This window comes from Balaenoptera borealis (genome assembly GCF_965194805.1).
Source record: "Balaenoptera borealis genome assembly, chromosome: 2".
In the NCBI taxonomy this organism is placed as follows: domain Eukaryota; kingdom Metazoa; phylum Chordata; class Mammalia; order Artiodactyla; family Balaenopteridae; genus Balaenoptera; species Balaenoptera borealis.
In genome coordinates this window covers 110,944,445-110,958,643 of record NC_138867.1, presented here as the reverse complement: position 1 = coordinate 110,958,643, position 14,199 = coordinate 110,944,445, and the positions used below count along the sequence as shown (strand labels likewise).

The window sequence follows — 14,199 nt, the reverse complement described above, 5'->3', positions numbered from 1 at the left end:
CCAATCCAAAAATGGGCAAAAGACCTAAGTAGACATTTCTTCAAAGAAGATATACAGATTGCCAACAAACACATGAAAGAATGCTCAACATCAGTAATCATCAGAGAAATGCAAATCAAAACTACAATGAGATACCATCTCACACTGGTCAGAATGGCCATCATCAAAAAATCTAGAAACAATAAATGCTGGAGAGGGTGTGGAGAAAAGGGAACCCTCTTGCACTGTTGGTGGGAATGTAAATTGATACAGCCACTGTGGAGGTTCCTTATAAAACTACAAATAGAACTACCATACGACCCAGCAATCCCACTACTGGGCATATACCCTGAGAAAACCATAATTCAAAAAGAGTCATGTACCACAGTGTTCATTGCAACTCTATTTACAATAGCCAGGACATGGAAGCAACCTAAGTGTCCATCAACAGATGAATGGATAAAGAAGATGTGGCACATATATACAATGGAATATTACTCAGCCATAAAAAGAAACGAAATTGAGTTATTTGTGGTGAGGTGGGTGGACCTAGAGTCTGTTCTACGGAGTGAAGTAAGTCAGAAAGAGAAAAACAAATACCATATGCTAACACATGTATATGGAATCTGAGAGAAAAAAAAAAAAAAAGGTCATGAAGAACCTAGGGGTAAGACGGGAATAAAGACACAGACCTACTCGAGAATGGACTTGAGGATATGGGCAGGGGGAAGGGGAAGCTGTGACAAAGTGAGAGAGTGGCATGGACACATATACACTACCAAACGTAAAATAGATAGCTAGTGGGAAGCAGCTGCATAGCACAGGGAGATCAGCTCAGTGGTTTGTAACCACCTAGAGGGGTGGGATAGGGAGGTTGGGAGGGAGACGCAAGAGGGAGGAGATATGGGGATATATGTATATGTATAGCTGATTCACTTTGTTATAAAGCAGAAACTAACACACCATTGTAAAGCAATTATACTCCAATAAAGATGTTAAAAAGAAACAACTCAAAAAATAGGCAGAGGACTTGAGTAGACATTTCTCTAAAGAAGGTATACGAATAGTTAATAAGCACATGAGAGAGTGTTCAACATCCATTAGTCATTAGGAAAATGCAAATCAAAACCACAGTGAGGTACCACTTCACACCGATAAGGATGGATTTGATCAAACAAACCCTGAAAATAACAAGTATTGGATGCGGAGAAATTGGAACCCTTGTGCGTTGCTGGTGGGAATCTAAAATGCTGCAGCTGCTATGGAAAACAGTTTGGCAGTTCCTCAAAAAGTTTAACATTGCATTGTCATGTGGTCCAACAAGTCTTCTTCTAGGTTTATAATCAAAATAACTGAAAGCAGCGACTGGGACAATTGTATGGTAATTTTTACAGCAGTATTAACTTGCAGTAGACAAAATTGGAAACAACTCATGTCCATCAACAAATGACGTGTAATACATAGAATGGAATACTTCAGCCATAAAGAGGAATGAAATTCTTTTTTTTTTTTAAATATACATATTACCAGGCCTGTCCCTGGTGGGTCTTAGTTTTATTTTATTTTTCTTCACATCTTTATTGGAGTATAAATGCTTTACAATGTTGTGTTAGTTTCTGTTGTACAACAAAGTGAATCAGCTATATGTATACGTATATCCCCATATCCCGTCAGAAAGAGAAAAACAAATACCGTATGCTAATGCATATATATGGAATTTTAAAAAGCGGTACCAATGAACCTAGTGGCAGGGCAGGAATAAAGACACAGATATAGAGAATGGACTTGAGGGCACGGGGGCATGGGGGAAGGGGAAGCTGGGATGAAGTGAGAGAGTAGCACTGACATATATACACTACCAAATGTAAAATGGATGGCTAGTGGGAAGCTGCTGCGTAGCACAGGGAGATCAGCTCGGTGCTTTGTGACGACCTAGAGGAATGATATTCTGATACATGATACAACATGGATGGAACGTTACAGTAAGTGAAATAAGCAGAATACAAAAGGACAGATATTGTGTGGTCCCACTTACATTAGGTATCTAGAATAGGCACATTCATAGAAACAGAAAGTAGATAGAGGTTCAGGGGTGGTGGGAAGGAGGGCATGAAGGGTTACTGTATACTGGGTACAGAGTTTCTATTTGTGATAATGAAAAAAAGTTCTGGACGTGGATAGTGATGATGGTGCACAGCATTACGAATGTACTTAAACGCCATTGAATTGTATACCTAAAAATGGGTAGTGTGGTAAATTTTGTGTGTGTGTATGTGTGTGTGTGTATATATATATGGATGAATTTTATTATAAGCATGTTTCATAGGATTTTTTTCACTTAAGGTATTTTCAGCCTACGTGAGCATTATACCACAAAATATACACCACAAACAATGTATGCCAAGAAATACATTCAATTGTTTTTTCTGAAGAAAAAGAAAATGTGTTTTTTTTAGAAGCTTTAACAGCAGCTGGTTTTCATTGGGAAGAAATACTGTGCAAGAATTTAGTGTTTTACAACCTGCACCTCTTGCTGTTTCTTCATACATATATATCATCCATTCACATGAAAAATCACCTATTTTAGTGAATTGAGCAAGTTAATTGACAATAAACAAAATGTATATGTTTTCGTTTTTAATATTCCAGCTTAGAAACATTTCTAGTAAGGCCTATAGAGCACTCTCTGTGAGCTGTTGCAAAGTTTTTTTCTTTTGCTCTTCACAGGAATGTGCAGCCTTTCCAATTTAAATACATTTGTGATGTATTAATTTGAGTGTTTTATTTATCAAATTTGGAATAAAAACTTATTTTTTAAAGTTCTGGATATGGGTAGTGGTGATACTTGCACAACATTTTGAATGTACTTAATGCCTCTCAGTTGAACACTTAAGTGTTTAAAATGGTAACTTTTATATGTAAAATAGTAAATTGTATACTATGTGTAATTTACCACATTAAAAACTAACTGGAGAATCTAAATCTTTGATATGAGCTAGAGAAGGTTTACACTCCTTTAGCTAAAATTGCATGCTTTAAAAATGTGCTCCAGAGGGCAGACAGCAGAAGCAAGAAGAACTACAGTCCTGCAGCCTGTGGAACAAACGCCATATTCACAGAAAGATAGACAAGATGAAAAGTCAGAGGGCTATGTACCAGATGAAGGAACAAGATAAAACCCCAGAAAAACAACTAAATGAAGTGGAGATAGACCACCTTCCAGAAAAAGAATTCAGAATAATGATAGTGAAGATGATCCAGGACCTCGGAAAAAGAATGGAGGCAAAGATCTAGAAGATGCAAGAAGTGTTTAACAAAGACCTAGAAGAATTGAACAAACAAACAGAGATGAACAATAGAATAACTGAAATGAAAAATACCCTAGAAGGAATTAATAGCAGAATAACTGAGGCAGAAGAACGGATAAGTGACCTGGAAGACAGAATGGTGGAATTCACTGCTGCAGAACAGAATAAAGAAAAAAGAATGAAAAGAAATGAAGACAACCTAAGAGACCTCTGGGACAACATTAGACACAACAACATTCGCATTATAGGGGTCCCAGAAGGAGAAGAGAGAGAGAAAGGACCCGAGAAAATATTTGAAGAGATTATAGTCGAAAACTTCCCTAACATGGGAAAGGAAAGAGCCACCCAAGTCCAGGAAGCACAGAGAGTTCCACACAGGATAAACCCAAGGAGAAACACGCTGAGACACATAGTAATGAAATTGGGAAAAATTAAAGACAAAGAAAACTTATTAAAAGCAGCAAGGGAAAAATGACAACATACAAGGGATCTTCCATAAGGTTAAGAGCTGATTTCTCAGCAGAAACTCTACAAGCCAGAAGGGAGTGGCATGACATGTTTAAAGTGATGAAAGGGAAGAACCTACAACCAAGATTACTCTACCCAGCAAGGATCTCATTCAGATTCAATGGAGAAATCAAAAGCTTTACAGACAAGCAAAAGCTAAGAGAATTCAGCACCACCAAACCAGCTGTACAACAAATGCTAAAGGAACTTCTCTAAGTGGGAAACACAAGAGAAGAAAAGGACCTACAAAAACAAACCCAAAACAATTAAGAAAATGGTAGTAGGAACATACATAACGATAATTACCTTAAACGTGAATGGATTAAATGCTCCAACCAAAAGATGCAGGCTCGCTGAATGGATACAAAAACAAGACCCATATATATGCTGTCTACAAGGGACCCACTTCAGACCTAGGGACACATACAGGCTGAAAGTGAGGGGATGGAAAAAGATATTCCATACAAATGGAAATCAAAGAAAGCTTGAGTTGCAATACTCATATGAGACAAAATAGACTTTAAAATAAAGAATGTTACAAGAGACAGGGAAGGACACTACATAATGATCAAGGGATCAATCCAAGAAGAGGATACAACAATTATAAATATATATGCACCCAACATAGGAGCACCTCAATACATAAGGCAACTGCTAACAGCTATAAAAGAGGTAATCGACAGTAACACAGTAATAATGGGGGACTTTAACACCTCACTTACACCAATGGACAGATCATCTAAACAGAAAATAAGGAAACACGAGCTTTAAATGACACAGTAGACCAGATAGATTTAATTGATATTTATAGGACATTCCATCCAAAAACAAGAGAATACACTTTCTTCTCAAGTGCGCACGGAACATTCTCCAGGATAGATCACATCTTGGGTCACAAATCAAGCCTTAGTAAATTTAAGAAAATTGAAATCATATCAAGCATCTTTTCTGACCACAATGCTATGAGATTAGAAATCAGTTACAGGGAAAAAAACGTAAAAAACACAAACATTGGAAGGCTAAACAATACGTTACTAAATAACCAAGAGATCACTGAAGAAATCAAAGAGGAAATCAAAGAATACCTAGAGACAAATGACAATGAAAACACGACGATCCAAAACCTATGGGATGCAGCAGAAGCAGTTCTAAGAGGGAAGTTTATAGCTATACAAGCCTACCTCAAGAAACAAGAAAAATCTCAAACAATCTAAACTTACACCTAAAAGAACTAGAGAAAGAAGAACAAACAAAACCCAAAGGTAGTAGAAGGAAAGAAATCATAAAGATCAGAGCAGAAATAAATGAAAATGAAACAAAGAAAACAATAGCAAAGATCAATAAAACTAAAAGCTGGTTCTTTGAGAAGATAAACAAAATTGATAAACCATTAGCCAGACTCGTCAAGAAAAAGAGGGAGAGGACTGAAATCAATAAAATTAGAAATGAAAAAGGAGAAGTTACAACAGACACTGCAGAAATACAAAGCATCCTAAGAGACTACTACAAGCAACTCTATGCCAATAAAATGGACAACCTGGAAGAAGTGGACAAATTCTTAGAAAAGTATAACATCCCAAGACTGAACCAGGAAGAAATAGAAAATATGAACAGACCAATCACAAGTAATAAAATTGAAACTGTGATTAAAAATCTTCTAACAAACAAAAGTCCAGTACCAGATGGCTTCACAGGTGAATTCTATCAAACATTTGGAGAAGTGCTAACACCCATCCTTCTCAAACTCTTCCAAAAAATTGCAGAGGAAGGAACACTCCCAAACTCATTCTATGGGGCCACCATCACCCTGGCACCAAAACCAGACAAAGATACTACAAAAAAAAATTACAGACCAATATCACTGATGAATATAGATGCAAAAATCCTCAACAAAATACTAGCAAACAGAATCCAACAACACATTAGAAGTATCATATAGGGCTTCCCTGGTGGCACAGTGGTTGAGAATCTGCCTGCTAATGCAGGGGACACTGGTTCGAGCCCTGGTCTGGGAAGATCCCACATGCCGCGGAGCAACTAGGCCTGTGAGCCACAACTACTGAGCCTGCGCGTTTGGAGCCTGTGCTCCGCAACAAGAGAGGCCGCGATAGTGAGAGGCCCACGCACTGCGATGAAGAGTGGCCCCTGCTTGCCGCAACTAGAGAAAGCCGTCGCACAGAAACGAAGACCCAACACAGCCAAAAATAAATAAACAAATAAATAAATTTTTTTTTTAAAAAAAGACAAAACTTAAAAAAAAAAAAGGATCATATACCATGAGGAAGTGGGATTTATCCCAGGAATGTAATGCTTGTCCAATATATGCAAATCAATCAATGTGATATACCATATTAACAAATTGAATATGATCAAACCATATGATCATCTCAATAGATGCAGAAAAAGCTTTTGACAAAATTCAACACCCATTTATGACGAAAACTCTCCAGAAAGAGCATAGAGGGAACCTACCTCAACATAATAAAGGCCATATACGACAAACCCACAGACAACATCATTCTCAATGGTGAAAAACTCAAAGCATTTCCTCTAAGATCAGGAACAAGACAAGGAAGTCCACTCTCACCACTATTTTTCAACATAGTTTTGGAAGTCCTAGCCACGGCAATCAGAGAAGCAAAAGAAATAAAAGGAATACAAATTGGAAAAGAAGAAGTGAAACTGTCATTGCAGATGACACGATACTATACATAAAGAATCCTAAAGATGCCACCAGAAAACTACTAGAGCTAATCAATGAATTTGGTAAAGTTGCAGGATACAAAATTAATGCACAGAAATCTCTTGCATTCCTATACGCTAGTGATGAAAAATCTGAAAGAGAAATTAAGAAAACACTTCCATTTACCATTGCAACAAAAAGAATAAAATACCTAGGAATAAACCTACCTAGGGAGACAAAAGACTTGTATGCAGAAAACTATAAGACACTGATGAGAGAAATTAAAGATGATACAAACAGATGGAGATACATACCGTGTTCTTTGACTGGAAGAATCAATATTGTGAAAATGACTGTACTACCCCCCAAAGCAATCTACAGATTCAGTGCAATCCCTATCAAATTAGCAATGGCAGTTTTTTATAGAACTAGAACACTAAATCTTAAAATTTGTGTGGAGACACAAAAGACCCTGAATAGCCGAAGCAGTCTTGAGGGAAAAAAACGCAGCTGGAGGAATCAGGCTTCCAGACTTCAGACTATACTACAAAGCTACAGTAATCAAGACAATATGGTACTGGCACAAAAACAGAAATACAGATCCAAGGAACAGGATAGAAAGTCCAGAGATAAACCCACGCACCTATGGTCAACTAATCTATGACAAAGGAGGCAAGGATATACAACGGAGAAAAGACAGTCTCTTCAGTAAGTGGTGCTGGGAGAACTGGACAGCTACATGTAAAAGAGTGAAATTAGAACACTCCCTAACACCATACACAAAAATAAACTCAAAATGGATTTGAGACCTAAATGTAAGACCGGACACTATAAAACTCTTAGAGTAAAACATAGGAAGAACACTCTTTGACATAAACCACAGCAAGATATTTTTTGACCCACCTCCTAGAGTAAGAAATGAAAACAAAAATAAACAAATGGGACTTAATTAAGCTTAAAAGGTTTTCCACAGCAAAGGAAACTACAAAGGATGAAAAGACAACCCTCAGAATGGGAGAAAATATTTGCAGACAAATCAACGGACAAAGGATTAATGTCCAAAATATATAAACTGCTCATGCAGCTCAACGTTAAAGAAACAAACAACCCAATCCAAAAATGGGCAGAAGACCTAAATAGACGTTTCTGCAAAGAAGGCCAAGAAGCACATGAAAAGCTGCTCAACATCACTAATTATTAGAGAAATGCAAATGAAAACTACAATGAGGTATCACCTCACACCAGTTAGAATGGGCATCATCAGAAAATCTACAAACAAATGCTGGAGAGGGTGTGGAGAAAAGGGAGCCCTCTGGCAGTGTTGGTGGGAGTGTAAATTGATTCAGCGGGCGTGAGGGGTGGGGGGGTGGGCTGAATTGGGAGACTGGGACTGACATATATACACTAATATGTATAATATGGATAACTACTAAGAACCTGCTGTATAAAAAATAAATAAAATTCAAAAAATAAAAATAAAAATGTGCTCCAAGTTTTAGTTTATGTTGGAATACCTAAATAGAATTGTTAAAACGTGATGCTTTGGAATTTGCATTACTTAAGAGTTGTGCATTTTCTGACTTGATTCTTGTTTCCCTCCTAACTGCAGTGTGTAATGCATCTTGAAGACCGGTTACAGGAATTATACTTCAAGAGCAAAATGCTGTCTGAGTACCTGAGGGGGCAGATGCGTGTTCATGTCAAGGAGCTGGGAGTGGTTTTAGGGTATGTTCCTGATTCCTTTTCCAGCTTTGCTCTCTTGTTGCACTGTGTTTATTTAGGCAAGGAATATTGCTCAGAATTGCCTTTTTTCTTTTTCAGTTTTTTGTCTTGTTAGAAGCTGTATACTGTTATCAGCTGGGTTGTTCTATACCAGCGGTCCCCAACCTTTTTGGCACCAGGGACCGGTTTCGTGGAAGACAATTTTTCCACCAACGGGGTGTGGGGAATGACTTAGGCAGTAATGCAAGTGATGGGGAGCGGCTCATGAAGCTTTGCTCGCTTGCCTGCCGCTCACCTCCTGCTCTGCGGCCTGGTTCCTAACAGGCCACAGACTAGTACCAGTCCACGGCCCGGGGGTTGGGGACCCCTGTTGTATACAATATAAAAGCAGAACCCTGTCCTACACTGATCTGAAATGCACTGTCCCTTGTGCAATTACAGTAGGTTGAGAATATAGTCGAATAAAAATGAATTAAAGTCTAAATTTTTGCATTAGAAAAAAATAAGTAAGTATTCATTTTTATTTATTAAATATGTTGTAAACTCATCATTCCCAGCATCTGCCCGGCCATCCAAATGATCTGATTGAAGTAATGGCACTCTATGGATGATGGTATATTATCTACATATTATTACTCCTTCCCCATTATCTATATATTATGTCTTTATACTCTGAAGTTATTCCTGTGAAGAAGCTAGTTATCTAAAATGCTAACTGAAGGACAAACAGGAAATTGGCGAGAGGCATAGTATAGCCCCTTTCATTATGTTCTGTGGTCACTTTCCCTATGTTCTATGTCCACTTTGTGTGTGTGTGTGTGTGAAAATTATTTCTTGAAATGCTGGTTGAATAAATTAAAACAAGCTAGAACTTATGTCTAATTTCAGCTTTTATGAAGGGAGCAAGAGCCAACATCGAGTTGCTACTGTATGTCTGAAACCAAATTAAATTCTTTCATTAATGTTATTGCTTATTATCCAGATTGGAAATAGATGATTCTCTGCATGTAATGCCTTTATTTTTAGAAAATTTAAACTAATTTTTAAAGTAATGTCATATAATGAAAGTTTCAGTGCATTTTGGCATAAAGTGAAAAGTAAGTTGTGTCGTCTTTTCCTCAACTTCCAGTCCTCAATCAAACACAGTTAATGGATTGTTTCTTCTTACAGAATTTTTAAATGTGTAGGGTTAAAAATATAAATTAGTTTGTACTCTATATATCTTTGTGCAGCTTGCCTTTTAATGTATCTTGAATGTTTGTTCATTTAAGCACATACCACACATACTGATCTATATCATTTTTTTTTTCATAAATTTATTTATTTATTTATTTTTGGCTGTGTTGGGTCTTCGTTTCTGTGCGAGGGTTTTCTCCAGTTGTGGCGAGTGGGGGCCACTCTTCATCGTGGTGCGCGGGCCTCTCACTGTCGTGGCCTCTCCCGTTGCGGAGCACAGGCTCCAGACGCACAGGCTCAGTAGTTGAGGCTCACGGGCCTAGTTGCTCCATGGCATGTGGGATCTTCCCAGACCAGGGCTCAAACCCGTGTCCCCTGCATTAGCAGGCAGATTCTCAACCACTGCGCCACCAGGGAAGCCCTATATCATTTTTAATGGCTGTATTGCATTCCATTATATGGTGGAATTTATTTTCAGTTTTTTGCTGTTACAAATCAATGCTGGAATAAATATAAACCTTTGAGGTTTATAGGATAAATTCTTTGATGTAGAGTTTTTGAATTAAAGGGCATAGGTGATTAAATTGTTGATATTTTGACAGGTAATAGTAAATGCTATCCAGAAAGTACCAGAATAAATTTTCACGAACAGTGGGAAGCACACTCTTCTTACTGCTATTTATTACCAAACTTTTTAATCTTTGCCAAGCTACTAGCTGAAAAATGAAATCTGATTTTATTCAGATTTATTCTCTAACTAGGAGTGTGTCTACATAACTTATTTTGATATTTATTGGCCATTTTTCTTTTCCTATAAGTTATTTGTGGTAGGTTGTATTTTTAAGAGGCTTCCATTATGTCTTCCCAGTAAATCTTATTATAGAAACATTTGTATCCAAAACAATATGGCTGCACACTATTATTCTGTTATTATACTATATAATATTTCTTTTTTTTTAAATAAATTTATTTATTTTATTTTTGGCTGCATTGGGTCTTCGTTGCTGGGCACGGGCTTTCTCTAGTTTCAGCAAGCAGGGGTACTCTTCATTGTGGTGAGCGGGCTTCTCAGTACGGTGGCTTCTCTTTGTTGTGGAGCACGGGCTCTAGGCATGCAGGCTTCAGCAGTTGTGGCACGTGGGCTCAGTAGTTGTGGCGCACAGGCTTAGTTGCTCTGCAGTATGTGGGATCTTCCCGGACCACGGCTCGAACCTGTGTCCCCTGCATTGGCAGGTGGCTTCTTAACCACTGCGCCACCAGTGAAGTCTCTATATAGTATTTCTTAGACATTATCCCTTGCCCTGATGCATGGTCCATCAGCAGATCAGTGAGATGGTTTCCTGCATTCGTGACTTTGTTACTGTTGGGTTTCAGAGACATTCTTTTTTAAAAATCTTTAGTTACGGTTTTTACTTACTGAAAAATTTCTAATTTTCATTGTCTTCAGTTCTCTTACCCTTTTCCTTTTGGCCAGGGTGGCCAAGCTCCTTGTGTGGAGATGTATAGTGACTTTATAGATAGCAGTCATTGCTTGTAGGAGTAAACCTGAACTGAGATTTTTTTTTTTTTTTTAATTTCAGGATTGAATCCAGTGATCTTCCTCTTCTGGCTGCTGTAGCAAGCACTCACTCTCCATATGTTGCTCAGATACTACTTTAACAGAAAGGCTGTTGGAAATTAACTGTGGTGGAAAGTTAAGTAGAAACAAAGGAAGCAGTCACAACATGCATTTATGGCAATTTTTTTTCTCTGTCAGACCTTCATCTGAATGAGTCAGTCACCTGGGTGGGTATTCTGCATTGCAGTGCATATTGTGTCATCACTGGATGGCTTTTTCATTTTGATTGGACTTCTGGATGGTGGCAGATTTTTAACCAGGTGAAACTAAAAACAGCATTTGGGGGGAAAGCATTTGAATAAGCCAAAGTGTAACTTCGACGTTTCTACAAAATGAATAACATCGAGGAATTTCATTATGATCACTACAGTCTTGCCACAACCCATAAGTAGGAGGAATGGATATCTCATGATTAAATGGCTCAGAAAGAGTCATTTCATTAGTTTTAATTCTTTATTTCTAAGGTACAAAGATCTATGGAACTTTATTTGTGTTTTTTTGTTTTTCAATTCAAAATAGCTAATTTCTGGGTATTTCTCAAAGTATTTTAAACAGCTTGTTAATTAGAATAAACAGAGTAAAGCGTATAAATCTGTGTTATGTTATCCACCCAAGTGTACATATGTATCTATTTTTTAAAAAAGCAGAGGTAGAAATACAAGATTGGTAAACATGTCTTTTTAAAAAATATATTTTCAACTAGGATTAATTGTATATAATGTTGAAATATTACTTTCTGGTGATTTTTCTGTTTTACACACCCTAAAATATAAGTAAAGCCAATCTTTTTTTAAGGCTGAGGAATATAGATTCCCAAAATAAGAATACTACTTTATACCATTTGTTTTGTTTATAAGTATAAGCTAATTCTTATAAATGTTAATATTTACGTATTTGCATTTAATTTAATAAATTAAAATTAGGATTAAAAATTGCACCAAAGCATTGGCAGAAATAATACTATTTTCTTTAAAAGTGCTCAGGTAGCCGAGGCCCTTGGTTTCGGTATCAGCCCTTCTTGAACCCATAGGAACTGAATATTTGTTTCACTGCTTCATAATATTCAATTTACACTAAAAGAACTCATTAACTCTTAAGATTATTTTTTTTCTCTAATAGCTCCTCTCTTCCAAAAGCTAATTTTTTTTCAAAGATTTCAACTTTTCAGTTGTTACTGTTTTTGTATATATCGTAGAGTGTTGCTTGTGAGAAAGGCTAATATGGAACCAAACTCTTGTAAGTAATGTAAATAGAAAGATGGGTAGATAAAGTTTTCATTATGCTCTACTACCTCAGTTTACTTGAAATACTACATTATAGTTTATCCTTTACTTATCTGGTTTAAGATGCTTTTAATGCTAGAAGTGAAGCTGGTTTCTGCTTTCATGAACTATTTTCATCATAATTAGTTGATTAGCTTAAAACAGAAAACCACTTGCTCATTCTGTTTCTAGGTACATTTTGTCTACAATGCATCTGTTCTTGCTATTAAAGTTTTCAATAATTAAGGAAGATTTCTGTGGTTTATTTAGTCTTTGACCTTGAATTTATAGCATTGGGTCACATTTTGTCTTACTCTAATCTCCAGCTAGACTAAGAAGAAATGGTTATTTTAATGGAATGTAAACCTGAAACTGGTGTGCTTGCAATCACTTTGGCCCCTGTGTCCTATCAGCTGGTCCCAGTTAGTACCAGAGTCTTCCATGGATGACTTGCTGTCAAAGAGTGTTTATGGATATATTTTCGTTAGCTTAATTTTTTTAGTCTATTCATTAATGAAGTTCTTCTCTCATCTGTTGTTTGGAATTTTATGAATCAATCTCTTTAGCAGAATTCAGAATATAGAAAAGATCATCTGTGGCCACTGTACATTTTTTTTTTTTAATTGTAGTTCAGGATATGTAGCAGGTAGTGTCTTTTTTGTGTGTGTTATTGTTTAAATTAATCATTGAACTATTCACAGTCCTATCTATTTGAAATCTCTAATAAATTACCATTTAGGAAATCTACTCTTCAATAAATGGATGGCTCATGCTACTGTAATTCTTAAAACTAAGCTTTGCTTGAAAGGAAAAGGCCTATAGTTTCTTATAGAATCATCAATCCTTATAGGATTCCTGAGCTTTATAATTTGCAATCCTTCTGTAATTTCTGCTCCTTCGTCATAGTCATTCTTGCATTACACAAAGCCCAAGGAATGAGCTGCTACTTCTTTAAAGTGTGATCATTATGATGAATGTGAAAGGAATTTTTGGCTTGTTCAAGATAATTTTTTTCAACTTCTTATGGTACAGACAGATATATGTTACACATTTTAAAAACCTGTTTGTTGCAACAGGAGATGAAAAAGGGATCTTTTACATTATAGATTTAAAACTAATTTTTCCTGTATGTAAACTAATTGGTTTGATTTTAAATATTCCTGACTTTTATTAATATGTCTTAATTTTGAGTTTGAAAATGTTAAGTGCAATAAACATACTAGCACAGATTTCATTTTGTTGCAGTTGGCATACACTGGGGATGATCACTTTAAAAAAAAAAACAGATTTTACACAATGCCTACTTCTGGTAGATGTCTTATGAGATTGTTATGCTTTAAGTTATTTAGATGGTGGGAGATGTAAAATGTAAATACTTGTTCCTTGTTCTGTATACATTTCTCAAATGTACGCCTGTATTATAATAACCTCCCAGTTCTAGGGGATATTTGTGCAATAAATACACATGTCAATTTGATGGATGATGTTGGTCTTTCTTTCACATTTAATAAGGTATATGTAACATGGATTCTGGTGCCGGCCTACCTGGATTGTTTTCCCAAATGTGACACTTCTAGGCATGTGACCTTGTTCATAATGTCCTTCTCTAATACTAAATTTCTGAATTGGTAATTTAGTAGAATCTACTTTATGAGGTTGTTGTGAGAGTCAAGTGAAATAATGAATGTCAAGAATTTATCTCAATGCTTGGCACACTCCAAATGCTCAGTAATTTTGGGGTGCTATGGTTGCTAGGTAATCTGTCCAGCCTTTGCTGTACAGCTCCTATCTATTTTATTTTGGGGGAAATTTAACATTTATTCTTTATTTTTTTTAGTTTTGGCTGCGTTGGGTCTTCGTTGCTGCACGCGGGCTTTCTCTGGTTGCGGCGAGGGGGGCTACTCTTCGTTGCGGTGCACGGGCTTCTCATTGCGGTGGCTTCTC

General features: G+C 36.7%; 1 protein-coding gene and 1 long non-coding RNA gene across 3 annotated transcripts in view; one reads left to right on the top strand and one right to left on the bottom strand.

Moving 5' to 3' along the window:
• Positions 1-13,732, top strand: part of FNIP1 (folliculin interacting protein 1) — a 131,223-nt gene extending 117,491 nt beyond the window's left edge. For both annotated transcript variants that reach the window (XM_082380776.1, XM_082380777.1), the window contains 2 exons: positions 8,087-8,202; positions 10,956-13,732. In XM_082380776.1, the coding sequence (XP_082236902.1) occupies positions 8,087-8,202; positions 10,956-11,034 (195 nt within the window). In that variant the 3' untranslated portion in view covers positions 11,035-13,732. The remainder of the gene's footprint in view (positions 1-8,086; positions 8,203-10,955) is intronic.
• LOC309623702 overlaps positions 12,785-14,199 on the bottom strand; it is a 248,219-nt gene continuing 246,804 nt past the window's right edge. The window contains exon 2 of the long non-coding RNA XR_014241465.1: positions 12,785-14,156. This is a non-coding gene — a long non-coding RNA (uncharacterized lncRNA). The remainder of the gene's footprint in view (positions 14,157-14,199) is intronic.